This window comes from Hyaena hyaena, unplaced genomic scaffold (genome assembly GCF_003009895.1).
Source record: "Hyaena hyaena isolate Hyena2069 unplaced genomic scaffold, ASM300989v1 scaffold_47, whole genome shotgun sequence".
In the NCBI taxonomy this organism is placed as follows: Eukaryota; Metazoa; Chordata; class Mammalia; order Carnivora; family Hyaenidae; genus Hyaena; species Hyaena hyaena.
This window is the reverse complement of record NW_024080679.1, coordinates 239,866-266,298: the sequence shown is the minus strand read 5'-3', so window position 1 is coordinate 266,298 and position 26,433 is coordinate 239,866. Positions and strand designations below refer to the sequence as shown.

Below are 26,433 nucleotides of genomic sequence, written 5' to 3'. Positions count from 1 at the left end.
ATTCAACTTTCCCAACACCTTTTGTTGAAGAGACGGTCTTTTCTCCAGTGGATATTTTTTCCTGCTCTGTTGAGATGAGTTGACCATATAGTTGTGAGTCCATTTCTGGGTTCTCTATTCTGTTCCAGTGATCTGAGTGTCTGTTTTTGTGCCAGTACCATACTGTCTTAATGACTATAGCTTGAAATCTGGAATCATGATGCCTCCAGTTTTGGTTTTCTTTTTCAGGATTGCTTTGGCTATTCAGGGCCTTTTGTGGTTCCATACAGATTTTAGGATTGTTTGTTCTAGCTCTGCGAAAAATGCTGGTGGTGTTTTGATAGGAATTGCTTTGGGTAGTATAGACATTTTAACAATGTTTGTTTTTCTAATCTGTGAGCATGGAATGTTTTCCCATTTCTTTGTGTCCTCTTCAGTTTCTTTCATATGTGTTAGTTTTTGGAGCATAGATCTTTTACCTCTTTGGTTAGGTTCATTCTTAGGTATCTTATTGTTTTTGGTGCAATTGCAAATGGGATCAATTCCTTGATTTCTTTTTCTGTTGCTCTGTTATTGGTGTATAGAAATGCAACAGATTTCTGCATGTTGATTTTATATCCTGTGACTTTGCTGAATTCATGTATTCTAGCACTTTTTTGGTGGAGTCTTTCAGGTTTTCTATATAGAATATCATGTTGTCTGCGAATTAAAATAATACTCATTTTTTTATATTACAGTTTATGTGAGTCATTCTGAGTCTTGCTTCAGGATCTCTTACAAGGCTGTAATCCGCATGTTGGCTGGGGCTGTGGTCCTGTCAAGGCTCAACTTGGAAGGATTTGCTTCTGAGCTTATTCACATAGTTGGTCATTAGCAAGATTCAGTTTCTCATGGGTTTTTGGATTGAAGACCTCAGTTTCTTGCCAGCTTTTGGCCAGTGTTTCCTTCAGTTCCTTGCCACATAGACCTCCCCAACATGACTACATACTTTATCAAGGCATGCCAGCTGAGAAGGCAGTAGAGAGGGTCCCGAAGCTGGATGTCACAAAGTTTTGTAACCTAATCTCAGAAATGACATTCCATCGCTTTGGCCATCATTCTTTTCACTGGAAGCAGGTCATTAGGTCCAGGCTACAACAGCATGAATGTTGGTGGACATTATTGGGAACCATGTTAGAAGATGCCTACTGCAGTTATCTTGGGTATAGAATTCTAATTTTAGAAATATCATTTTACGGGGGTTCCATTGGTTAAGTGTCTGACTCTTGATTTCAGCTTCTGTCACGATCTCTTAGTTTGTGAGATCATGTCCTGTGTCAGGCTGCACACTGACAGCACAGAGCCTGCTTAGGATTGTCTCTCTTTCCCTCTCTCTCTGCCCCTCCCCTACTCACTCATGCCTTCTCTCTGTCAAAATAAGTAAATAAATTTTTTAAAATGTAATAAATATCATTTTACCCTAGTTTTAAATTACAGAAATACTGGCTGAATAATCATTGGTTGTTTTAGTGGCTAGAAACAAATTCTTAGATGCTGAAGCATTAGACATATTATCTCAACATGCATGGATGGGAATTTAATTTAGGAGGTTATGAGATTCAGCTTCACGCCAATAGAGAATAACTTCACAACATCTCACAAATGGTGTTGCCACTGTTAGAGGAACGAATCTTAAGGAACTCGTTCTTGTGGTGGCAGCCTAGTCCGTTGTAAGAAAAGTCTAATTTGATTGTACAAAACTGATGTATGTTGTGTGAATTATGGAGCTTTTTAAAATTTTTTAATGTTTGTTTATTTATTTTAAGTTTATTTGTTTTGAGAGAGACAGAGACAACGTGAGTCAGGGAGGGGCAGAGAGAAGGGGAGAGAGAATCCCAAGCAGGCTCCTTGCTGCCAGTGCAGGGCCCAATGTGGGGCTTGAACTCACAAAACCCTGAGATCATGACCTGAGTGAAACCAAGATATGGACACTTAACTGACTGAGCCACCCAGGTGCCCCACTGTTTAAGAGAGAAGGTGTGTGTCGTGGGGGGGTACAGGGACAGGGGGCACGAGCCAGCAAAGGAGGGCAGGAGAGAGAGAGGAAGAGAGAGAATCCCAAGCAGGCTCTCCACTGTCAGCATAGAACCCAACACAGAGCTCAAGCCCATGAACCATGAGATAATGACCTGAGCCAAAATCAAGAGTGGGCGCTTAACTGACTGAGCCAGCAGAGCTGACTCTTTTTAACCCTTAGTCCTAGTTGTGCTTTCTAATGTAAGTATAAATCTTTATTCATTTGTATTATTTTTCAGGCAGATGATACTGACAGGTTGTGTAGCATTTGCACGCCATGTTGGACCAACACGTGTAGAAGCTGAACTTTTACCACAGTGCTGGGAACAGGTAAATAACTGTATTGGGTTTTCCCCTAGCTGTTATACTGTAATTTATTATGGGTGTTCATATTTTCTTTTTTTAAATGCCGTTGGGAATTATGTGGGATCTGAATTATGCTGCTGTTTCTGTAGACCAGCACAATGATTTAATAGCACTGGAGAATGCTCTGGGATGCCTTGCTTTTTTATTCATTCTTCCAATAAGAAGAATGAATAAAGGAACTAGTTCCAGTGCCAGGTACAGTGGTAAACAAAAGACAGAGACCTTTTCGTTGGGAGATAAGAATAAACAAATAAATGATCTGTCTTGTATTATTATAAACTATGAAGAAAAATAAAGCAGGATAAGAGTTAGAGAATGATGGAGAATGCTGTTTGAGAAAGGGTGGTCAGAACAGGAATCTCCGAGAACATGATGTTTCTGCAAGGATCTGAATGGAGTAAATTACTGCAAATACAGAAGCCCTCAGGTGCGAGCTTGATGAATTCAAGGGAGTGCAAGAAGGCTCTGTGTGTTGTGTGCATGTATGTGTGTGTGTAGGTAATAGAAATAGTATATGTATTATATACTTGTATATATTGCAAAGCTATACAGAATATAAAATGTAAACTGTTGATATGGGAAGTTTTTGTATTTGTAATCAACTCACTACTAACAGTACTTTTGGTTTTATGTTGAATTTTAATATTCCAGTCCTATGTATCTTTGACTTTCTAGACTTGATATTTAGGTCATTATGTGGGTTATTTATCCACCTTAAAAAAAAGATGAATTTCTTATAAAGGCAAATTTCATGGCCCTATTTATAATAACATAGTCATTTATTCTTAAAAAATACTGGTCTCTGGAATATCACTAAAGCGTATACTCTTTTAGAATTCTGTTCCTAATTTCTTTGAGTATTCATTTTTTCCTTTAAAATTTATTAGAGTTTAAGCTAAATTAAATTTGTGAAGTGAACATTATATATGGTCTTGTTATCTCTGACAATCTTTTATGTCCTCTGTAGATTATAATGCATGCTAATTTAAGATGAGGCTGTAATCTTTGAAGGTCAAATTAACTTGGAAATAACATATACAACTTTCAGTTTACAAGTCTATATTGTTATTTATATGTAAACATATTACATTTAATAATGTTTTCTATTTCCTTTTCTTTCTATTGAGCTTTATTGAGATACTCAGATACCACATACCCATTTAAAGGCACACTTCAGTGGTGTTTAGTGTGCCCACAGACTTGTGCAACCGCCACCACAATCAATTTTAGAAAAGTTTTATCACCCCAAAAAGAAACTCCAAACCTTTGAACTTCCTTCTCGTATGTCCAAGATTGTTTTGGCTATTCTGGGTCCCTTGGGTTTCCATGCTAATTTAGGATGAATTTGTCAGTTTCTGCCAGAAGCCATCTGGAATTTTCATGAGGATTGCATTGATTTCTGTAGATCAGTATGGAGAGTATTGCCATCCTAATGTGAGCCTTCCAAACCATGAATTTAGGACGTGTTTCCATGTATTTGGTTCCTTTAAATTTTCTTTCAATGATATCTTGTGGTTATCAGAACATAATTTTTATACTTCTCTTTTCAACTGATTTCCTAAATATTTTATTCTTTCCGATACTATTGCAAATAGAATTTTCTTAATTCAGTATTGGTTGCAATATAGAGAAATACAATTGATTTTTATATGTACATTTAATTTTAAGGCTCATTGAGCTAGACTAAAGAAAAGCAAAAGCAAAGTTATGTATAGCATACTTTGACATTCAAATCATTCTGCTTTCAGGATTACTATTTCTGGATTAAATTTAATTTACAGATATTAGTTACAAGTATCTTTACCACCACCTCTTCTATAACCTGAATAAACATGCATATCGGAGATCTATCTAGCTGACTACCTCCGATCTGTTGCCCGGTAGATTGCTATGTGATTTCTTTTCTTAATTTTAGGCATCCAATACATTAATGAATTATGTCACCTTTTCCTGTGGGAATATGAGAACAGATATACTTCTTTTCCAGTCAAGGAAAGATTTATATTCTGTGAAGAAGACATATGGCAACAAAACCCAGTATGTGTCATTTTTTTTGTTGCTATTTTTGTTTATTATAGTACAGTGTAGTCATCACAACACCAAAGCCCCATCGTCTTGCACATACTACCAGAAATGGATTGAAGTCTGCTTACTTTAGAAACAAAATCATATCACTAGTCAAGGGTTCTGGTTAAATCATTGATTAACTTCCTAATCCCTTAGTTGAATAAGAGAACTGATGAGTTATTCCTGGCACCTGTTAATAAGCCATGTCTATCATATTCAGAAGCTGGATTTTTCAAGTTTAAAACTAAACGAATGTTACCAGGACTGAAGAAAACTCCTCCTGACTTCGTAAGGAAAGCCTAGTCATAGGCAAGCCCACAATCTCTAGACACCTTGCCGCATTTTCGTCTTTGCTTTATCCTTTTTTTTTTAACAGATAACCCTTGTGATCTCATTTTTTAGGCTCTCTCTGATTCCCTTATTCCTGATCCGGTCATAGCCTCACAGGGATTCCCAGAAGTGGGGAAAAAAAGAAGCTTTATTGCATTCTTAACAGGATTTATTATGAAAAGCAATTCTCTGTTGGAGGAAAGGAGGTTATTTGTTGGTGCTTGATTTATTTATTTTTTGCTCTAGATTAACCACAAATACCCAGAAAGACGACTACTTGTGGCGGAATCCTGTGGAGCATTGGCCCCTTACCTTCCTGTAAGAACTGTCATTTTTTTCTTAAAAACTTTTTTTCCTTTTAAGAGGGGCGGAGGGACAGAGAGAGAGAATCTTAAGCAGACTCCGTGTTCAGTGCAGAGCCTGATGCAGGGCTCAATCCCACTGGCATCATAACCTGAGCCAAAATCAAAAGTCGGACACTCAACCTACTGAACCACCCACGTGCCCCTACTGTTGATATCTAAGCGTGCAACAGTTTGCATTTTTATATTTGAATTTTTCTAACCCAAAATTTATCATACTGTATGTAATGTTCTTAATCCCTGACAGTAAACACTATTGACAGGTTCTTGTGTGGGTATCTATGTATTTTTTAAATTTTTCATGCTGTTAGTACCTCCACATTTTGCCTCTTTCAGCATTTGCATTTTTGACAGTGTTAAATTGCCCCAAACCAAGATAGCACAGATTTATACGCCTGTCATCAGTACCTTGGAGTTCTTATGTTCCCATACCTTCACCAGGATGGGGGTGTGGTGAAATCTTTTTTAATATTCTCCTACGTTATAGGAGAAAACTCGTGTCTTATTGTTGTGATAAATCGTATACATACATATACATGAGTAAGTTTGATCATGCTTTTATTTACTGTTCCAAGACAGATGAACATCACAAGCACAAAGGGGATAAAAAGCTGTTCTACCCTGTACTAAAAGGCATATTCACCAACCTAAATGTGACCAAACTGTGCTAAAATTATATATTTTTTTGTATCTAAGAAGTCAAAGCAAAGACTAGGTCACTTAAAAATGACTGTAGATCTTGCCCTGCATACTAAAATCACACTGTAAGTTTATGAAAATGGTCATCTTCTATCTTTATTTTATTCTAACCATTATCATTATAGGTAAACAAGTTTGGGTTTGAAGAATGTCATAAACTGATCAAATTATAATGGTGCAAAGAAGGGAAAGAAGGGGAAGAATTTGCATAATGGTTATAGCTCTTTATTTTACCTTCAGCCATTAATTAGGCTAAAACGTTCTTTAACAAAAAAAATTGTGTGAAATTAAGACACAACAATGGTTGACATTAAATAATTGCATCTGAGAATAGCAATGCAATTCCCTTTGAAGTATTTTTAAGTTTACTCCCATATTTTATCATCCTGTTTGAAGTTTTTTCTCAGTTCTGCAAAAAATAGGAACACCGGAATTTTATAATGTTTGCACACCGCAGGCTAATGTTTTGATTACCAGAGTGGTGTTTTTAATCCCTCCTGTTATTATAACTCTGAGAACTCTTCTCTGAGTTAAACAGGTAGTGTAGAAGAGTCATTGTCCATTTATAGCACAGGGTTGACTTTGTCAATTTTCCATAAGTGCTTCCTACTATGTGCTCTAGGGTTTAAAGTGGTTGCACATATTTATTGGGTGACAATACCAAATTCAGGGTAGATGTCATCTTTTTTTTTTTTAAGTTTATTTATTTTTGAGAGAGAGAGAGACAGAGCATGAGTGGTGGAGGGGCAGAGAGAGAGAGGGAGACACAGAATCAGAAGCAGGCTCCAGGCTCCGAGCTGTCCGCACAGAGCCCGGTGTGGAGCTCGAACTCACAAACTGTGAGATGGTGACCTGAGCTGAAGTCAGATGCTTAACCGACTGAGCCACGCAGGCGCCTCTAGATGTTATCTTTAGAGAGGAAGGGGGGAGGAGAGTGAAACTTAAGCTGTATCTGTAATGTTTTATGTCTTTGAAAAATGAAGACTTAAAGCAAACATAGCAAAATGCTAATGTGTGTGTATGTATGTATATATATATATATATATAATCTGGATTGTTTAATATGTGGATGTCTGTTGTATTATTTCCTATACTTTTCTGCCTCTAGTGTAAAATAAATAGTAAAAACATGTTTTTGTTTACTTTCAGAAAGAAATCCGTAGCTCCTTGGTTCTCTCAATGTTGCAACAAATGTTAATGGAAGATAAGGCGGACTTAGTAAGAGAAGCTGTGATCAAAAGCCTTGGAATCATTATGGGATACATTGATGATCCAGACAAATACCAACAGGTATGTTTTTCAGAATGAACCCCATTTACCTCATTATAAAATTCCGAATAATTTAATATTCCAGATCTCTGATTCAGCTACACAATAATCTGTAGTAGAGCTGGCAGGCATCCCAGTTTTAGCCCATTGCAGTGGGCTGCCTGGTTTTACTTCTTCAATTCAAAAGAAAGAGCACTGTAGGGGCGCCCGGGTGGCTTAGTCGGTTAAGCGTCCGACTTTCGCTCAGGTCATGATCTCGTGGTTCATGGGTTCGAGCCCCGCGTCGGGCTCTGTGCTGACAGCCAGCTCAGAGCCTGGAGCCTGTTTCAGAGTCTGTCACTCCCTCTCTCTCTGACCCTCCCCTGCTCATGCTGTCTCTCTCTCTCTCTCCTAGAAATAAATAAAACATTAAAAAAAAAAAAAAAAAGAGCACTGTGATTCATTTACAGTATCTGCCATGGTTTTGTGGCAGGAAATTGGCACAAAGCATGCTGGGTTTATCGCCATTTCTGTTTGGTTTCTACATCAGTGGATACATGACATTTTCTTTTAAAAAAATGGGAAGGATAGTATTATGGATGGCTTACTTTCTTGCTTAAAGTGTTCTCTAAACATACTACAGTGTATACTTCATTGCTTTTCATTAAGGTTGGGGGTTTTTTATTTATTTATTCTTCTGAAGATCTAAATTTTACCTGTTTCCTTTTGGCAGGGTTTTGAATTGTTGCTGTCAGCCTTGGGTGATCCCTCAGAAAGAGTAGTTAGTGCAACACATCAAGTATTTTTACCAGCCTATGCTGCCTGGACTACAGAACTTGGAAATTTACAGTCTCATCTTATACCTACATTGCTGAACAAGATAGAAAAACTTCTCAGGGTAAATGCTTTCTTTATTTAGACAGTTTATAGAAATGTAAAGAGCATGTTCTCAGTCATCTTGAAAGAACGCTGGGGAACAAAGACAGAAAGTACCACCAAGCTGAACATTCTGATAACTTGCCAGTTAAAGATTGTATTGGTCTGGAGCCAAAAGAGGTTTAAGGAAGTTCTGCTTTGCTACAGCTCAGCAAGGAAGGGCATGCTCTGGGTTTATAAGCTGAAGTAGCACCTTTGTGGAACTCACCCATACGTTATGCAGAAAGTTAGCTCTTCCTCGTGTCTTCCAAAGATTTAAGGATTGGGGTAAAATATCAGCTCCAGTTCTTGGAAGGCAGTTAACTAAAATATTAGTATCTAAGGCTTTCTTGTTTACGCGATGTCAAAATGCTTTACTTGTACTTATTTCACTGCAGTAGTTCATTTTCTCACTTCTTAAAATGAATGTTTTCTGTTTTCCCCAAGTAAAAGAAATGAAGAAAAGTTGAAAGAAAGATAGTAACTTCTTGATCTAATTTTTATACGAAAATTCCCTTTTAGAGTCTAGAAGAAAAACTAACATTTCTTTAATGTGTCTTATGTGCATCATTCTTTAGATACTTCATAAATAATATAGATTATTTCATTCTTAACAACCCTTTGAACTATATTTTGGTTTTTGGTAGCTTTGAAATATATTTTGGTATTTTGAGCATTTAGGTAGCTTGCCCAGGGCCTTAGAGCTGTCAGATGACGGAACCAGGATCTCTTTCGTTCTACCCCCAAATTTTAAAGAATTTTAAGGCTCTTAACTACTCTGTAAACAGTCTTATATGTAGTTCTTTAATTTAAAAATTGGGCTGTTTTCTCTATAAATTTCAAGTGGGTATTTAAAAAAAAAAACTATAAATAGACAAGTAGACTGGAAAGTACTCCTTTTTATGAAACCTGGGAAATTTTTTAAAGTATTTTTTAAATGTTTGTATTCCTTCTACCTGATATTTATCAATACCTTATTTTTATGAAGTTCCATTTCATAATATGGTTAATTCCATTTGCTATTAAACGTACCTGAAGTATTCAGCATAACTAGTAAGTCTTCCATGAAGAGATTAATTTAGAACTTGATCGTGTGTAACTCATATATCTGGTACCTCTGACACAGCTTTTGTAATATTAGTAACATATTTATTAGTAAACATTTTTATCTAATGATTATATTTTTCAGTTTAACAGTTGGTTTCTGTGTACCATACCAATCCTCTTACTCTTTTTTTCTTTCTGTTACCTCTTTTGTTTCCTTTCGAAATTTTTTATCCTCCATTTCATCTCTTCATTGAAGTACTTTAAAGTGCTTTAAGTGCTGCCGCATTCAGATGCCACCAAATCTGTATAAGAAGATCGGATGTGAGAGAAGGAAAATAGCAAAAGCTCTTGCTGGTTCAACAGTTGAACATTTAAAGTGATTCATGTGGGGGCGCCTGGGTGGCTTAGTCGGTTAAGCGTCCGACTTTCACTTAGGTCATGATCTCACAGTTCGTGGGTTCGAGCCCTGCGTCGGGCTCTGTGCTGACTGCCAGCTCAGAGCCTGGAGCCTGTTTCAATCCGTGACTCCCTCTCTCTCTGACCCTCCCCTGCTCACGCTGTCTCTCTCCTAGAAATAAATTTAAAAAACATTAAAAAAATAAAAAAATAAATAAAGTGATTCGTGTGGATCACTTTAATTTCTTTATCCTGACTTACAAATTTCAAAGAATAAGACCCATTTAAAAGAAAAAAAGCCTGAGGCTGCCTGGGTGGCTCTGTGGGTTAAGTATCCAACTTTGGCTCAGGTCATGTTCCTGAGTTCGAGCCCTGCATCGGGCTCTGTGCTGACAGCTCAAAGCTTGGAACCTGCTTCAGATTCTGTGTCTCCCTCTCTCTCTGCCCCTCCCCTGCTTGCGCATGCGCGCTCTCTCTCCCTCTCTCAAAAATAAACAAACATTGGGGTGGGGGGAGAAAAAAAGCCTGTAAAAGAAGTTGCATACAAATGGAAATGATTGATGTTCACCCTGAAGTTTTCTATATGAAAGATTTTATTGCTTATCGAGTGCCTTAGTGCTTCCTCACATTTTCATGTACTTAGAGAAGTTAAGAAAAGATTCATGGATATCTCCATTAGGTGTTGTGCTGAGTCTAACATACAGATTTCTTAATTGTGTCATTAATTGCCACAGAAAGGAAGAGCATTATAAATACTTAATTTCAGAAAACTAAAACTAGCTTCCACCTCCTTATGTTTCAGGAAGGCGAGCACGGGCTGGATGAACATAAGCTCCACATGTATCTTTCCGCTTTGCAGTCCTTGATCCCCTCTCTCTTTGCATTAGTGCTGCAGAATGCACCTTTCTCCAGCAAAGCCAAGCTTCATGGTGAAGTGCCACAGATAGAAGGTACTGACCTGAAATTTTGGAAGGAAGATGTAGAACATTGGCAGCTTAGCTTCCCAAGGAGTTGTTTTTGGTTAAACTTCTAAAAATTACTTTATATGAAAGCATAATTACTAAAACATGTGTGGAATTTCGTGGTCATAGATGGTAAGATAGGTAGGGTAAACTGTGGCTTCATCTTTTATGGATAAGCCTCTTAGTATGTTTTCTAATATTTGTACTTTCTTTCCATTCCTAATCAATAGTCTTTTTACAACCTTTTTTTCCGGTGGCCGAAATAAGTTTTCTTTCATTAATAGAGCTGAATTAATGAAAAGATTCACCTAATAGTTACCATTGCCAGTTTATGAAGCTTGTCATTTCCACTTTCTTTACACTTTTTCTCCCCCACCTGTTTCATCTTATTTTCAATCGGGGAAGGTAAATATAATTACTCTTTCCTACTATGTCCTCGACAGGAACGTAAGCATATGCAACAGGATGTTTTTCTCCGAAGAAGGAATATGACTTATTTTCAGAAATATGTGAAATTGATAGCAAAGGCCAGAATTTTCTTATCTCAATGTCCACCTAACCATTAAGTGACCTTTGACCCATGGCACTTAGTAACCCCACTGCACCCAATCCCTAGGATAAATGGCTGTAGACAGGCTGTTACTCTATATGAGATCCCTTTGCCGATTTCTCAAATTTGTGAAATTGTCCATGTGTCTTGCCAACTTCTGATAAACAAAAGAACGCTAACATGTCAACAGACGCTGTTTTTAGAATTCCAGTTGTCACGTAAAGTAAACTGTGGGCAGTTTACCTATAATATTTGAGATGTGAAGCAGTGTCCAAGCACAGCACAAAAATGGCATATTACATTTGAATGTCTGTTTTACTGGAAAAATTGAGAATAGATGGGGTTAATTTAATATTTTAAAATATTACTGAGGAGAAGGAAAATTCAGACTGTTACAAAAAGTCTTCATAAAGCATTCACAGCCGACTGCTTCAGGTTCCACCCCTGCATATACTAAGGTTCTTTGTCTGCCTAGGGGCTTTCCTGTCTAATTCCCACTCTTTCTCTTTGTGTCCTGCCATATTGGTGTGCTAGGGCTGCCATAATCAAATACCACAAACTGAAATCTGTTGTCCCACAGTTCTGGAACGCTCAAGGTTTCAGATCATGCTGTCAGCAGGTTTGGTTCCTTCTGATGGCTCTGAGGAAGGCGCTGTCCCATGCCTCCCTCCTCGCTTCTGGTGTTTTGCTAGCAATCTTTGTCATTCCTTGGCTTATAGACTCATCACCCCAACCTCTGCCTTCATTTTCATGTTCCGTTCTCCCTCTGTGTGTGTTGGTATGTCCAGATTTCCCCTTTTTATAAGATTGGTAATAGTAGACTAGAGGCCCGCCCTACTCCAGTATGACCTCATCTTACCTAATTACATCCACAACGACACTGTTTCCAAATAAGGTCACATTCTGAGATTAGGGCCTCAGTGTAGCAATTTTTTGGAGGGCACATAGATTAACCTATAACATTTGCTGTCATTCATTCATTCATTTATAAAACTAACTCTTGAATGTTACCTGATGCCAAGCTTGTGCTTGGGATTAGATGAAACTTGTCAAAACAACTGCTTTACCATCCTGTATATATTTCTTCCAGTGTTTATGTGACCTTTCCTTGTGATTATGTCTTCATCATACCAAAAGTAACCTTCCCTTTATAATTCTTCTAGACTGAATATGACTCTCTGACTTTTAACGGCAGCCATAATTGTTAATGTTATTATACCCACTTCTTGGTTATAAATTATTTATTTTAAATGAGAAAATATTATATTCTTATTTAGGGTCTATACATCCATGTCTGTATGTCTACCTATATATACATCCCTCTATTTGGGATATAATTCATTCTAAGTGAAGATTTATTTTCTCTTAAATAATAGAAACACAAATATTTTTATTGCCAATTTATTCTACAGCAGTAGCTAATATTTATGCCAGGCACTATTCTAAACACTTGAGATACATTCATGAATAAAATAGACACAACTTTCTGCTTTCAGAGAGCTTACATTCTAATGAGAGGGGAATACACTAAAGAGTCATAACAGCTGTTACTTTGGGATAATTGTGATTGTTTTATTGACAGTAAAATGCTGGTATTTTGCTATCCTATTAAAATGACGTTCTGGGGACCTTTCTGTAGTTCTATAGTGTTAAAAATCCTGTTAAAAAGAACAATGTTTCTTGAACCATTCTGTTTACTTACCTGTAATAATTGAGTTACCCAAATAATTGCTTATTTTTTGACATTATTTTGCTTCTGTTGGACCTACCTTTAAATCTTTAGACCTCACTTTCCCTGTAGTTAATCTTGACACATCTATTTTACTTTAAACTGTTCTATTATTTTTCAATAGCTTATTAGTATTAATGAAGGAATGACATTCATCCTATCATAGTACAGCAGATTGTGACAAGTATTCTATAACCCGGTTTGAAATTAAATCAGATATCCTTTGACATGATACATTTCTATAAGAAGGACAAATATCTTTCGCAATCCAAATCTGTTTATTCCTGGATTGAGATACAGTGAGGATTCAAGCAGAAACCTCAGATAGTGAGAGATACCATGTTACCCAAACTCATTTATTTGTTGGTTGGTGTATTATGATAGCAAATAGGAGAGTTCAACTAGCAAGGGGGTGACCTTTATCTGTCTTTAATATATTGTTAAAAGACTTGGGCAGTATATAGAGACAATAACATCTTAATTTTGTTTTTGAACATTTTAAAAATTATGTGAATTTATGTTTTCTTAAGTTTAATAATAATTATTAAGCCATTAACATGTTTTGAGAAAATTATGTATTTTTGCATCTTTTAGGATATTAGCCTCTATGCAGGAGTTGTTGGGCAATTAGGGGTTTCTAAGAGTTAATGAGGTGTTGGCATATGTTATCCATTTAATAGCCATCAAGAAGTGTTCTCTATTTCATTGACATAAATAGTCTGGTGGAATTACAAGTATTTCTTTTTTTTTCTTTTAATCAAATTCAAATCCATGTTTCAGCTAACATCTTATCTTTGGGCCAACTTTAATTTAACCTAAATGAATTCACTCTTCATTAGCAAACTATTTCATTACAGTATCCATTTATTAACTATTTAGTCTCCTAAAATCATTTTTCAGATGTGTTCAGTTTGTTCACATGTGACAAGAATTTGTTTCATTTTTTAAAAAAATGTTTTGATTAATATCTTTCAGTTTTCTAAAGTTTATCATAAGCAATAAAATATCAGGAGACAATCTTATTTGCCTTCTCACAGACTAGTTAGCTTCACAAACTGCCATTTTCACATTATTTGTTTTGTTTCCATTATTTATAGTGACTAGGTTCCCTCGGCCTATGTCGCCTCTTCAAGATGTGTCTACTATAATTGGAAGTCGTGAGCAATTGGCAGTGCTCCTACAACTTTATGATTACCAGCTGGAACACGAGGGTACAACAGGCTGGGAGACTTTACTGTGGGTTGTCAATCAATTGTAAGTTACCGCCTCCATATTCATGTGGTACGCCTCCAACAGTCGATGGAAGATAGCTCACTGTGTTTAGCTTTGGCACTGAGGGACAAAATACAACAGAATCTAAAAAATGTAATAAAACATAACTTGGCATTATCTGTGGTAAACTTCTTAAGGAGAGGAGATTTATACCACTGGATACGTAGGTATTTATCTGTAAGGATGGTGCTGCCGGATTATATCAAAAGGACCTGTCTGCTGCCTTGTTGTCTGATAGTGTGATGGATTTTAACTACATCTTGATTGTCATTTCTGAAGCTAACATGGATGCCTTGTTAGCCAGGCTCTTGTGTGAAGCATCAAATCCAGTGATTTGTGTCTCATTAACTCCATAGTAAAAACTCTGCCGTTAAGGTTCCATATATTTTATGGCAAGCAGTTAAAATTTAAGAAGTTTATAGAGTAGAATATAAATTTAAAATCTTTTCAGAGCATCTCAAACCACTCCTTTGATTTGCAATTTTACCGGCTGTGAAAAGCGAAACAATAGGTTGTTAGATTTGCATTGTGCAGACATTGGCAAGGAAACAGTAATTCATATGTATCCCCTGCCTATTTTTCTTTCCTTTCACATTCAGGTTGCCACAACTTATAGAAATAGTTGGCAAAATTAACGTTACTTCAACTGCCTGTGTCCATGAATTCTCCAGATTTTTCTGGCGCCTTTGCCGGACATTTGGCAAAATTTTTACAAACACTAAGGTAAAAATTTGTATTCCATATTTTCTTATATGCAAGAGATAGAGAAATGTAATGTGTTAATTAATGCTGTAACAGATTAAATAAAAGCATGAACTTTACCTTTTAATATCTTAGAAAGCTATGATAGTAAAAGAAAATTCTAGTCAGTAATATTCTTACCTTTATTTGTTTTTAGATGATTTAGCCTAAACTTAGTTGTATCCAGACTTGGATATAACATCTACACACTAGATTTCTTAAAGATTTCCAGCATAGGCCATATCAGGGGACTCCACTGATTCTTTGATGCACTTCTACTGCCTTAGCACCCACCACACGTTCAGGAAACAGCTGTTTGCTCAGCACACTTTGTTCAAAGCCCCAGGCGACTGTGGAACCAACATAGCCTCTATCGAAGACTTGCTGCCAGACCAGCTCTTCGAATAGCGTGGACACTTGAGATTCATGCTGCATATTTCAGTCACTACCAAAACTAGTGTTTGTCACATCTGCATATCCAGGTTATTTTACAGTTTTGGATACTACAGTTGGAATGTCCTTAGATCCCAGTTTCATCTTTAATCCCTTTGTCTTGCTAGCATATTGTCAAGGCAGTTCTTTAGAGAGGTAGTAAAAACATAAAGATACAATTGTTATAATCAAATGCTAATCAAGAGGTTTAAAAGGTAAGAATTTTGTGCAGCTCTTTACTATTAACTATTACTTTGTAGTTATCTAAACATTTAAAGCAAAATAGTTTGGTACAGGAGACTGGATAAAATTCAGAAAATTAGTTATAATCCTATTATGTTTGTGACCTATAACAATTAAGTTATCTGGGCTTAGCCTTGGCATGCGTGAACTGAAGAAGTTACTTCAGTGTCTTTTTGTTCTCTAAGTATGATGCTGCAGATTAATCTTCTAACTGTGGGCTCCCCTCCGTTTAAGTTCTTATGCCTGACCTGTCGCTAGGAGGCCAAACACTTAGACCTTGATGCTACTGTAGAAGAAGCCAGATCATTTTATATTTTTCACTAACATCTAATTATTAAATATAATTTGATTTTATGGTTATCAACATTGGCAAAAATTGTTTGACATCTCCAAAAGAAGTAGCTATTATAAAAAAAAAGTAAGTAGGAGTTCACTTGAATACTTAATCAGTACATGGTTGACTTCAGTGCCCTGAAATCTGTGATAATGTTAAAAATAAAAAATTGAAGTAAGCATTTAAGAGCTTAAAAAATTATAGGTAAATTCTGTATTTGATGCTTAAATTTCAATTTTAAGGAAGTTAAAATTTAAGCAGATGGATATTACATGATGAATATGTTACTTATTGAATACCTTAAACGAATGGAATTTCTTATTCATTCCTTTTAAATACAGCAAAGTTTTAAAAAGCATATCTAATAATATAATATTTACCTAAATAATCTTTCTATCATGAATTTTTAAGATGTAATAATTTCAAGCACGTGAAGTCATCTTGGAAATTATTTTAATTTAGTGAAAGAAACCAAAGACTTCAGAAAATACCTGCTGACTTGAATTGATTTTGAAAATATTTTCTCTCTAAAAGTGTTGTTTTTAGTCAAAACTTGTCAAAACAAGTCAAAAACTTGACTCTTTTTTTATTTTAAGCCTCTTATGAATTGTTATATCTCCTGGGCTCCTGGGTAGCTCAGTTGGTTTAGTGTCCAATTCTTGATTTCGGCTCAGGTCATATTCTCACAGTTCGTGAGATCGAGCCCTACATCAGGTGCCATGCTGACAGCTCCTGCGTGCATTTGCACTCTCAAAATAAATAACCTTAAAAAAAAAAAGAAATTGTTATATTTCTGATTACTTAAATGGTCCATAAAGCAGAGTGAATGATGAATGAATGAATGAATGAATGAATGAATGAATGTAGTAGTAGCAGTAGTAAGCATTTTATTTAATTTTCAATTGATCCATTGGACTGAAACTTTTTGGATCTTTTCTTTGGGTTGCTTTAGGTCAAACCTCAGTTCCAGGAGATTTTAAGACTGTCTGAAGAAAACATTGGTAAGTTCATTTGTTATTAGTTTTTTTTTTTAATTTAATTTTAATTTTTTTAACATTTATTTTTGAGAGAGAGAAAGACATGGAGTGCAAGCAGGGGATGGACATAAAGAGAGGGTGACACAGAACCTGAACTGTCAGCACTGAGCCTGATGCAGGACTCAAACGCACAAGCTGTATGACCATGACCTGAGCCAAACTCAGACGTCCAACCAACTGAGCTACCCAGGCGCCCCCATTTGTTATTACTTTTAAAAACAATTGAATCTCTTTACTCAGGAAAAATACTATGCCCATTGTGTGCAAATTGTATAAATGAACTAGCAAGTACAGTGAAAAGGCAAATTCATTTCTTGGTTTTATAAATTTGATTATAAATATCTACCTCCCTTGCAATTAAATTGACCTAAGGCGAAGTTTCTCAAACTGAGTACTTGTACCCTTGTAGGTTTGAAATAGTATATTCACAATACAGAAAATTATAAAATAATGGATCTCTAATTCATAATTAGTTATTTAGAATTTTTAAAATGAAATAAAATATAGTGGAAGAGAATGTAAGATGTGCGTATGGTTTTAAAATGAAACTACATGCTTAAGGGGCACCTGGGTAGTTCAGTCAGTTAAGTTCTTGGTTTCAGTTCAGGTCATGATCTCATGGCCATCAGATCTAGCCCCACTGATAGTGCAGAACCTGCTTGGGATCTTCTCTGCCTCTCTCTGCCCTTCCCCCACATGCATGCATGCGTGCACGCACTCTCAAAATAAAAAAATTAAAAAAAACTCATACTTGAATGGGCAGTTCAAGTCCCTCTGTTGATAGCTTTCACTCCTCTGTCTTAAGAAGTCTACTTAGAGCGCCATTGACCTAAAAACTTGTTTCTTTGTGGATCTTAACTTCCCGTGTATTTTTCTAGTCTCTACAAATAAATTATAGAAAGTGTTAGAAAGACAAATATATAGCCCTCCTTTTTTTTTCTTTTTTACTTGGTCAGTTTTGGACATATAGGTAATTCTTAATCACTGTCCTACCTTAGAGGTTTCTAGTAATCTAGAAAACCTATCTTGAGCTGTCCTCAGAGATTGTTAGAGATGAATGAATAAATCTTTTCCTTTTAAGTTTGAAATATGATGAGATCTTTTTTGATCAGTGCTTCCCAAGGGTTAATGTTGATATATTTTCAAGGGTTAATGTTGATATATTTTCAAGGGTTAATGTTGATATATTTTCAAGAGTTAATGTTTAGAATGCCTAAAAGTTGGTATTATCTGTTTAGTTATTCTAATGATAAATTAGTAAAGAATATTTACATATTTTAAAAACTGACGGTTTTTAGAATTATTAGTTAGCTCTGAGAATCTAGTTTTTCATGTAGGAAGAGATTACTAATCCCTGTATATATAGTTTATATCTATGAATCCAACTTAAGCCTGTATTCCTAAGCTCAGACCTAACTCTCAACTACTATCGTCACATTCAACCAGTATCAGTACTCCCCCAAAGAAAAAATTACTCTTACTAAAAGCATAAACAAATCTCAAGTACTAATTGATGTGAAAATGGAACTTTCTTTTTTGCTACAATTTCTTCAGGGCGGTTAGTTAAATTTTTTTTATGTACTATTTTCTGAAAAGAATTTCAAGCCATACAAAAATAGGAAAAAAGTAAGTAAAAATTTGGGGATACATAAGAGCAAATATAAAGCACTTAAAATCGTGCTTAAAGAACAATAAACGAGCTATTGTTGCTATAAATAATGTCATGTCATCTCTAGAATTTCTTTTTTGAAATCATCTACAGATGATTTTACAGTAGTAATCACAGGGTACTGATCCTGTGCTGGAGTGCTTGCCTCTCTTCTGCCACTTCACTTCGCCTCCATTTTCCCAGCAAAAAGTCAGGGTCATCCGGCTGAAAATTCCTACGGAGGATGCAGGAGCGGCTCTGGAACTAGACTAGTACTAGAAACTAGGTGTGTCTCATATCTGGAAGCAGATTAAATAATATATATCCAGGTGCCTCCTTTTAACTCAGTGTCTTTACTTTTTACTGAATACTGTAGATTGAAAGCATAAAAATTTAAGACCCGCTTGTACAGACTGGCACTTGGGAGACTTCAAGAAAGCTCTAATTTCTGAGTATGGAAATGAGAGTTTAGCATCTCGTTTTAGTTATTAGAGCTCTTTCCCATCTATCAAAAATGTTTATGCTAATGGTTTTATAAAAAGTATTATCTGTATTTTTACAACAATTAGGATATGTATTTTAATCAAAATTATTTTCCAAAGTAATAATAATATGCATGTGTAAGCCTTATAACCAGTTGGAATTTTAAATATAATTTGCATTGTGACTTTTTGCTTTACACTTAAAATACTGCAGATTTCTAAAATTATTTTAATGATTTTAGATTCCTCAGCAGGAAATGGTGTCCTCACTAAAGCTACTGTCCCTATTTATGCAACAGGAGTCCTTACGTGTTATATTCAGGTAAGGGAAAAGTCCTATTACTAGAAAATGGAAAAGCACTTTCTCTTTAGAAACATATATAATATTATGCTTTTATATTATAAAAGTAATATGTATTAACAATTGCCCATAAAGGAAAACAAAATTTATATATCTGTTTTATTCAAGAAGTAATTTATAGTGTAGAGCATATTTTAATAAGTCTTCATTGAACAAATCTTGAACAAATAAATTTAGAGATTCTGTGCTTCTTGATATTTTGTTAGAAGCATTAGATTATGCTTAGCAAAGTTTCATTGTCTCATTAATTTTTCATAAATAAATAGCAAATAAAGCACATGTATTAGGTGGAGTAAACTACAAAATGCTGTAGAATACTATACCGTATCATTTTTAGCAAAAAATTTTTAATAATGCCTTATGTTTCATAATTGCTACTGCATAATAAATTACCCTAAAACAATGGCTTATTGTAACATTTTTATTTGCTCATGGACTTTGCTCAACTCGGCCTCTCTTTTGTGGCCTTGCGGGTGGTCAGTCACTCATGTTGCATTCAAGCTTTTGGTTGGAAGGGAGGTCAGCGAGGCTGACTGAGCATCAGTCTCCGTGTATTCTTAGGGCTTCTCTCTCTCCCACGGGGCCTCTGGAGCAGCACAGCCAGACTTACTACATGTGGCTCAGGGTTCCTCAGAGCTCAGAAACAGCACCTGCTAGCCTAAAACTTAGGCTTGGAGTTTGCACATCACTCTGTTGCCTTCACTTAGTTAAAGCAAGTTACAGGCCCAGCCCAGATTCCAGAAGAGGGCACGAACCAAAGTGTGAGCCAGGAGGTATGGTTCATTGGTGGTCACCAATACAACAAACTACCACATTCTACTTACCATTGTTTTAAGGAAACAACACATGGTGTATATTAAGGTATATCAGTCATTTTCAAGTGTGAGACAGCCCCACCAATAAGGTCAAAGTATGGATTCAGGATAAAGCATTTTTAGAAATTGGAATGTGAGGGACACCTGGCCGGCTCAGTCGGTTAAGCATCCAACTCTAGATCTCAGTTCAGGCCATGATCTCATAGTCCATGAGCTCGAGCCTAAAATCAGGCCTACAGTGCAGAGTCTGCTTAGGATTCTTTCTCTCCCCCTCTCTCTACCCCTCCCCTGCTTGCTCTCTCTCTCTCTCTCTCTCTCTCTCTCCCCCTGTCAAAATAAATAAACATTTTTTAAAAATTAGAAATTAGAATGTGAGGGGCACCTGGCTGGCTCAGTAGGTAGAGCATGTAACTCTTGATCTCAGGGTCATGAGTTCGAGCCCCACATTGGGTGTAGAGATTACTTAAAAAAATAATAATAGGGGTGCCCTGGGTGGCTCAGTCGGTTAAGTGTCCGACTTCAGCTCACGTTATAATCTCACATTCTGTGGGTTAAAGCTCTGCGTCGGGCTCTGTGCTGACCACTCAGAGCCTGGAGCCTGCTTCAGATCCTGTGTCTCCCTCTCTCTCTGCCCCTCCCCCGCTTGCTCTCTGTCTCTATCTCTCAAAATAAAGACATTAAAAAAATTTTTTTTAATAATAATAATAAAAATGAATAGAGTTTAGAATTAAGAGTCAAAAAGGAGGACCTTTTTTCCTGGGTTTTCCCCCATTAATACCTAACATTTCTTTTGCCCTTTGAATTCAAAGCATAATTCATATTTATTACACTCTTCTTCCAAAACAGATTTAAGCCATCTTACAGATTTTTTTAAAATAGTTTATTGTCAAGTTGGTTTCCACAGCCATCTTACAGTTTTAAAATATGGTCCTACAGTATCACATACCTTTCAACAGAAACTCCAGTTCTGTTAAAGTAGCACAGTATTCCTTTAAACTTTTCTACACTGGTTTCAAAGACTGCCTCATAATATGAATATACACACAATCCTTATGTGTAGGGTATTTTAAGTCATGTAACTTTAATAGATTGTCTCTATTGTTCATAAACTCGTGGAGATTAAATCCTAGCATATTGCCAGGCACAATAGTATGCATACCATTTTCCACTCTCTTTAAAAGAGAAAAAGAGCTGAAAAGCTGTTAGTCGAAAACTATTTTGTATTTAGTCGAAAACTATTTTGAATCAAATACATTTTTTATCTTGAGATTTCAAAAATGAGAAATAGGATTGTGCTAAATTTTCAGATTAGAAGAATCTATGCTCATTTGGAAGTATATTCCATAGCTCTTATTTCACACTTTAGGTTTTTCAGATTGACAGCTTGTTTTCCAATTTTATGTATACTTTGTGTTTGACATAGTAGGCAACTAAAATTGGGTAAAGTGTTTGTTCCAACATTGCTCTGATGCTGGTTAGTCAGTGTCCTAAGCTTTACGTTAAGTAGACTGTCATGTTCTAAAACTGCTCTGACAGTGTTCATGCTGATCATTACTTTTGTCGATCCTTTATTCATTCTGTTGTTTTTAATCCTTTATTCATTCTAAATGAACCTGATTATGTAGAAAAAAATGATTGGTGGCAATCCAGTATTCTTCATAGATGTATTTGTTATTATTAATGCAGAAGCTATTTATTGTTGACCTAATACATCCCTAATGACAAAAACCTTAACTCTAATTTATTATATATTTATTTCCTGATAGAATGTCAGATTCCCTTCCTTTATAGACTCAGGTTAATTTAACATACAAAGTTATTTTTTAACTTTCTTAGTTTAGCAGACTTATTTTTTACAATATATTTAATAGAGTACAATATAAGAAAAAAGAAAAAACTTTTCTGATTATGAAAATAATGGGGTTTTTTTAATGTTTACTTATTTTTGAGACAGAGCATGTGCAGGGGAGGGGCAGAGAGAGAAGGTGACACAGAATCTGAAGCAGGCTTCAGGCTCTGAGCTGTCAGCACACCTGAGCCAAAGTCAGATACTCAGCCGACTAAGCCACCCAGGTGCCTCTGAAAATATGGTTTATTAAAGAAAGTTTGAAAATACAGATTATTTTGTAATCAAGGATATAACTGCAAACAGAAAGGGAGGCAAACCCATAAGACACTCTTAAATACAGAGAACAAGCAGGGTTGGTTAGGGGTGCAGGGGAGGAGGGAAATGGGTGATGGCCCTGAGGAGGGCACTTTTGGGGAAGAGCATTGGGTGCTGTTATGTAAGTGATGAATCACGGGGCATCTACCCTCGAAACCAGGAGCGCACTGTATACAATATATGTTAGCTAACTTGACATAAATTACATTAAAAATAAAAATTTTAAAAAAGATACAGGAAAAAAAGAACACAATACTTTGTATTTCAAGAAGCATGTAGCTTCTCACCACTAATATGTTGCAAAGATAGTTTCTTGGAAATGATTTTCTGCTAGGGGGATAGCTTTTACTAGTTTTAAGTATTTAGTCCCAAAATTAGTGGGAACTAAAATTTATAAAAATAAATTTTAATAAAAGAATATACCTTTTCACTTTCTAAAGCAGGATTGTCTAGTAAAACTTTCTGCAACAGCGTACATAATCTGTATCTGAGCTGTCCGATGTGGGAGCCACTAGCCACCAGTGGCCATTAAGCACTTAAATTGTAGCTAGTGCTACTAAGGAACTGAATCTTTTATTGTACTTAATTTTTAATTCTGCATGTGCTGAGTGGCTACCACAATGAATAGCACAGGTCTAAGAATCTATGAATCAAGATAGTCTTTGTCCTTTTACCATTGTGATCATAGATAGATATGTTTAATAAATCTCTTTAATTAAAATGCTTCTGAGACTAGATATGTCCCCATATTTGGCAAGACTTTCTAGTTGTAGGCAGGAAATTAGTATTGCTTTTCTACCTGATTGCTTGGAAATTCATTATCAGTCTTTATCCTCTATAGGAAGAAGACCGAAAACTATTAGTGGGATTCTTAGAAGATGTAATGACCCTGCTTTCATTATCGCATGCTCCTCTTGATAGTTTGAAGGCTTCTTTCGTGGAACTGGGGTAAAATTAATAGCTTATATTTGGTTTTTAATTCATATAAAGTTTTAAAATTGTATTCATAGAGTACATAGTTTGAGTCAAAAAATATTGGCACCCATACCAAATCTTTTGGTTTTGAGGCCTACGAAGTTTTTTTAGTTTTTGGTTTGGTTTTTGGTTTTGCTTATTTGTACATTCTCAATATTTTATAATCAACAAATTGTAATAAAAGAGTGGGAGAAATAGTACAGACATATGTTTTCTTTGAAGCAGTTGAAGAAATAAAGTTCAGATTTGAAGAAAATTTAGTTTCACCAAACTGAAAAAGGAGCCCCAAGTGAAAGTTCATTAAGCCCCTTTTCCCTTTCCGTTGCCTGAACCTGCTCATAATCACATCATCTAGCTGTTAATGTCGTTTTATCTGTGTCTTTATTGCAAACAGGCTTCGGCACTTATTAACAACACAGTCTTGCATTTGGGTAGGCTTCACAACCAACTTCTTCCATTTTGGTGATTTGAGTTCATCTGATTAGATCCTACAATAAACATATGACATAAATAGGACAAGTATTGCTTCTCCAATTTGTATACATGCAGAAATTAAGACCCACAGAGATTGTAACTTACCCATCTGATTCTTAGTCCAGTGCTCTTTCTTTTTTTCCTCCTAGGCAAATTTCTTATAATTTTAACTTGAATGCTATTAAACGGTTGAGATTTCTATCAGAATTGCAAATGTTTACAGAACCTAAAAGTATAATTCCTGAATATGCTAAAAGTTTGTGTCTTTGTAAGGTGACTTCCTTTTTTAAAGAATCTTGGACGTAACCTGTTAAACCATTCAGAGTAATTTCATATGTTTTGCCAGTATTTTTATCATTACTGTTACTTACAAATGTAGTATTTGTCAATACATCAGTAAGACACTGTGGCCCTCACTTTTTTTTTCCCCTTTCAGTGCAAATCCAGCCTACCATGAGTTATTATTAACTGTTTTATGGTATGGTGTTGTCCATACTTCAGCACTTGTGAGATGTACCGCTGCTAGAATGTTTGAGGTATGTAAACAAATGCTTCTCTCATTTCTGATTATAATGATTTTCTTTGGAAGATGGAGAAGGGAATGGTGTTTTTTTTTTAAAGGCTTTGCATGCTGTGTTATGTTGATGTATATTTTATGGCATTGAACAATATCTAGTTGTGCACTGTGTGATGGGGCAGAAATTTAGCTTTGATATACTTAAGAATATTTAAATATTGGTTAATTGGATATTATTAGTCCCTTGGATGTTATTCTCAGTTCTACTTCTTAAATTTTCTTTTAAATCTTATTTTAATTTCCATCTCATATAAATCTTTCCTGACTATACTTTTCTATTTATTGAGATAAAATGGCCACTGAAATAAACTAAAACAATATAAGACATATTTAAAGATGTAAAATACAGTTGGATTCATGCATAACTTTAAAAAATCAATTATTGGAAATATGGGAATACTTACTTTGTTGATTACTTCTACTTGATTATTTCCTCACAAATCATGTCTGGAATAACATCCCTATACATTAACTGCCTGTAGACTTAGTAAGAGAGAAGAGACTGTTCATGTAATTTAGCTGGATTTTCTTAAGTTGCCACCTACCCAAGTTATATGAAAATTGAAATGCCTATCTTTTGAAAATCAAAATACTTATCATAAAGGAAATTATACCATAGCTTACTTTATTCGTTCATTCATTCATTCATTCATTCATTTATTGATTGACTGGTTAATTTTTCTAGAACTTGTATTTGAAGACAAAAATTGATAAAGAGTGTTCTTCCTGCTCTGGAGTCTTGCCATATTGCCTGACTGCCTGGGTTCAGTATCTGTCTCTGCCACATCATGGCAAGTTCAAACTTCCCTGTGCCTTAGTTTCCTCATCTACAAAATGAAGATGATAATAATTATCCATCTCAAAGGATTTTTGCTAATATGAAATGAATTAATACTAGTAAAGCCCTTAAAACAGCATCTGGCATGTAAGAACTTAATAAATGTTAGGTATCGTTACATTATTTTTTTTAGAGAACATATATTTATCTAGGCTAAAATTATCCCTAATATGCCTGTGATTCTTAAAATATCTTAAAGCATTCATTTTTGTAAAAAGAATTGGATAATTCAGTTCTTTGGATAATTCAGTTCTTCCTGAATTTCAGAATTTTTCCACAATTTAAGATAAATTGCTATTTGAAGAATAGAACACTGGTATGTTTAAAATATGGATCTTCTAAAACTTTTAAATATACAAAATGGATGTGTGAAATGTAAAGAAAACATAACATCCTCTGTCCATGTTACTCCTTCAGTTATTGTACATAATTTGATTTAAAAAACTACAGTCAAGTAGTTCCACTTTGTCAAGGTGAATACCAAATTTAAAATTCAGATTGATCTGTAGTATAAGTTCCTGTGGGTATAAATAATTTTTGATTATTCAGTATGCTGAAGAGTCATCCGTGAAAGAAAAATCCATCCTTTTATACAAAGAACTATGTCTTTAATATACTATCTTCATAGGATTTTATTCTAAGACCCTAAAAGCTACTTCTTTCTCTTAAACCATTTGTTTCTCAAATTACGTATCACTGGTAAAGCATACCATATAAATGAAAATAATTTAAATAAAATGAAACATCCTCTCTTTTTATTTGTTTTTGGGCTCTTTCTGCCTTATTTCTTATATGTGGCTTTTGTCTGGTTTTGGTTTCTATGTTTGCAGTCAGCGCTGGTTTGGAAACTATACCTGTGCTTCGGCAGTTTTCAGTGTTCTTTCAGGTTGATTATGAACTTGAGTCCAATGAGAGAATTATTTCAATATTTTTTCAACTCATTTGTGATCAAAAAAATTTTTTTTCAGTGATCATGCCAGTATAACTCATCAGTAGAAAAAATTAAAGTTACTTTTTTTTGTCAGTGACTCTTACGTTGAGGAAAACTGTATTAAAAAATAAGTATGTTTCATAAGATTTTTTTATACTAATACATTATAATTTACATTTGTGCCCATCTCCCCCCCCACACCCCCTGCCCAAATGAGTTAATTCAAAATAAAAACATAAAAAGCAAAACATTTAGGGGCACCTGGGTGGCTCATTCAGTTGAGCATCTGACTTCAGCTCAGGGCCTGATCTCATGGTTCGTGAGTTCAAACCCTGCATCAGGCTCGTTGCTGTCCATGCAGAGCCTGCTTTGGATCAACTGTCCTCCTCTCTCTTCTCTCCTCC

At 35.4% G+C, this 26,433-nt stretch overlaps 1 protein-coding gene across 4 annotated transcripts in view; it reads left to right on the top strand.

The window, feature by feature from the left end:
• Positions 1-26,433, top strand: part of RELCH (RAB11 binding and LisH domain, coiled-coil and HEAT repeat containing) — a 112,374-nt gene that overhangs the window by 58,596 nt on the left and 27,345 nt on the right. For all 4 annotated transcript variants that reach the window (XM_039230517.1, XM_039230516.1, XM_039230515.1 and 1 more), the window contains exons 12-22: positions 2,274-2,364; positions 5,044-5,115; positions 7,008-7,148; positions 7,840-8,004; positions 10,267-10,414; positions 13,803-13,959; positions 14,577-14,700; positions 16,680-16,728; positions 19,137-19,216; positions 23,076-23,182; positions 24,120-24,219. In XM_039230517.1, the coding sequence (XP_039086448.1) occupies positions 2,274-2,364; positions 5,044-5,115; positions 7,008-7,148; positions 7,840-8,004; positions 10,267-10,414; positions 13,803-13,959; positions 14,577-14,700; positions 16,680-16,728; positions 19,137-19,216; positions 23,076-23,182; positions 24,120-24,219 (1,234 nt within the window). The remainder of the gene's footprint in view (positions 1-2,273; positions 2,365-5,043; positions 5,116-7,007; positions 7,149-7,839; positions 8,005-10,266; positions 10,415-13,802; positions 13,960-14,576; positions 14,701-16,679; positions 16,729-19,136; positions 19,217-23,075; positions 23,183-24,119; positions 24,220-26,433) is intronic.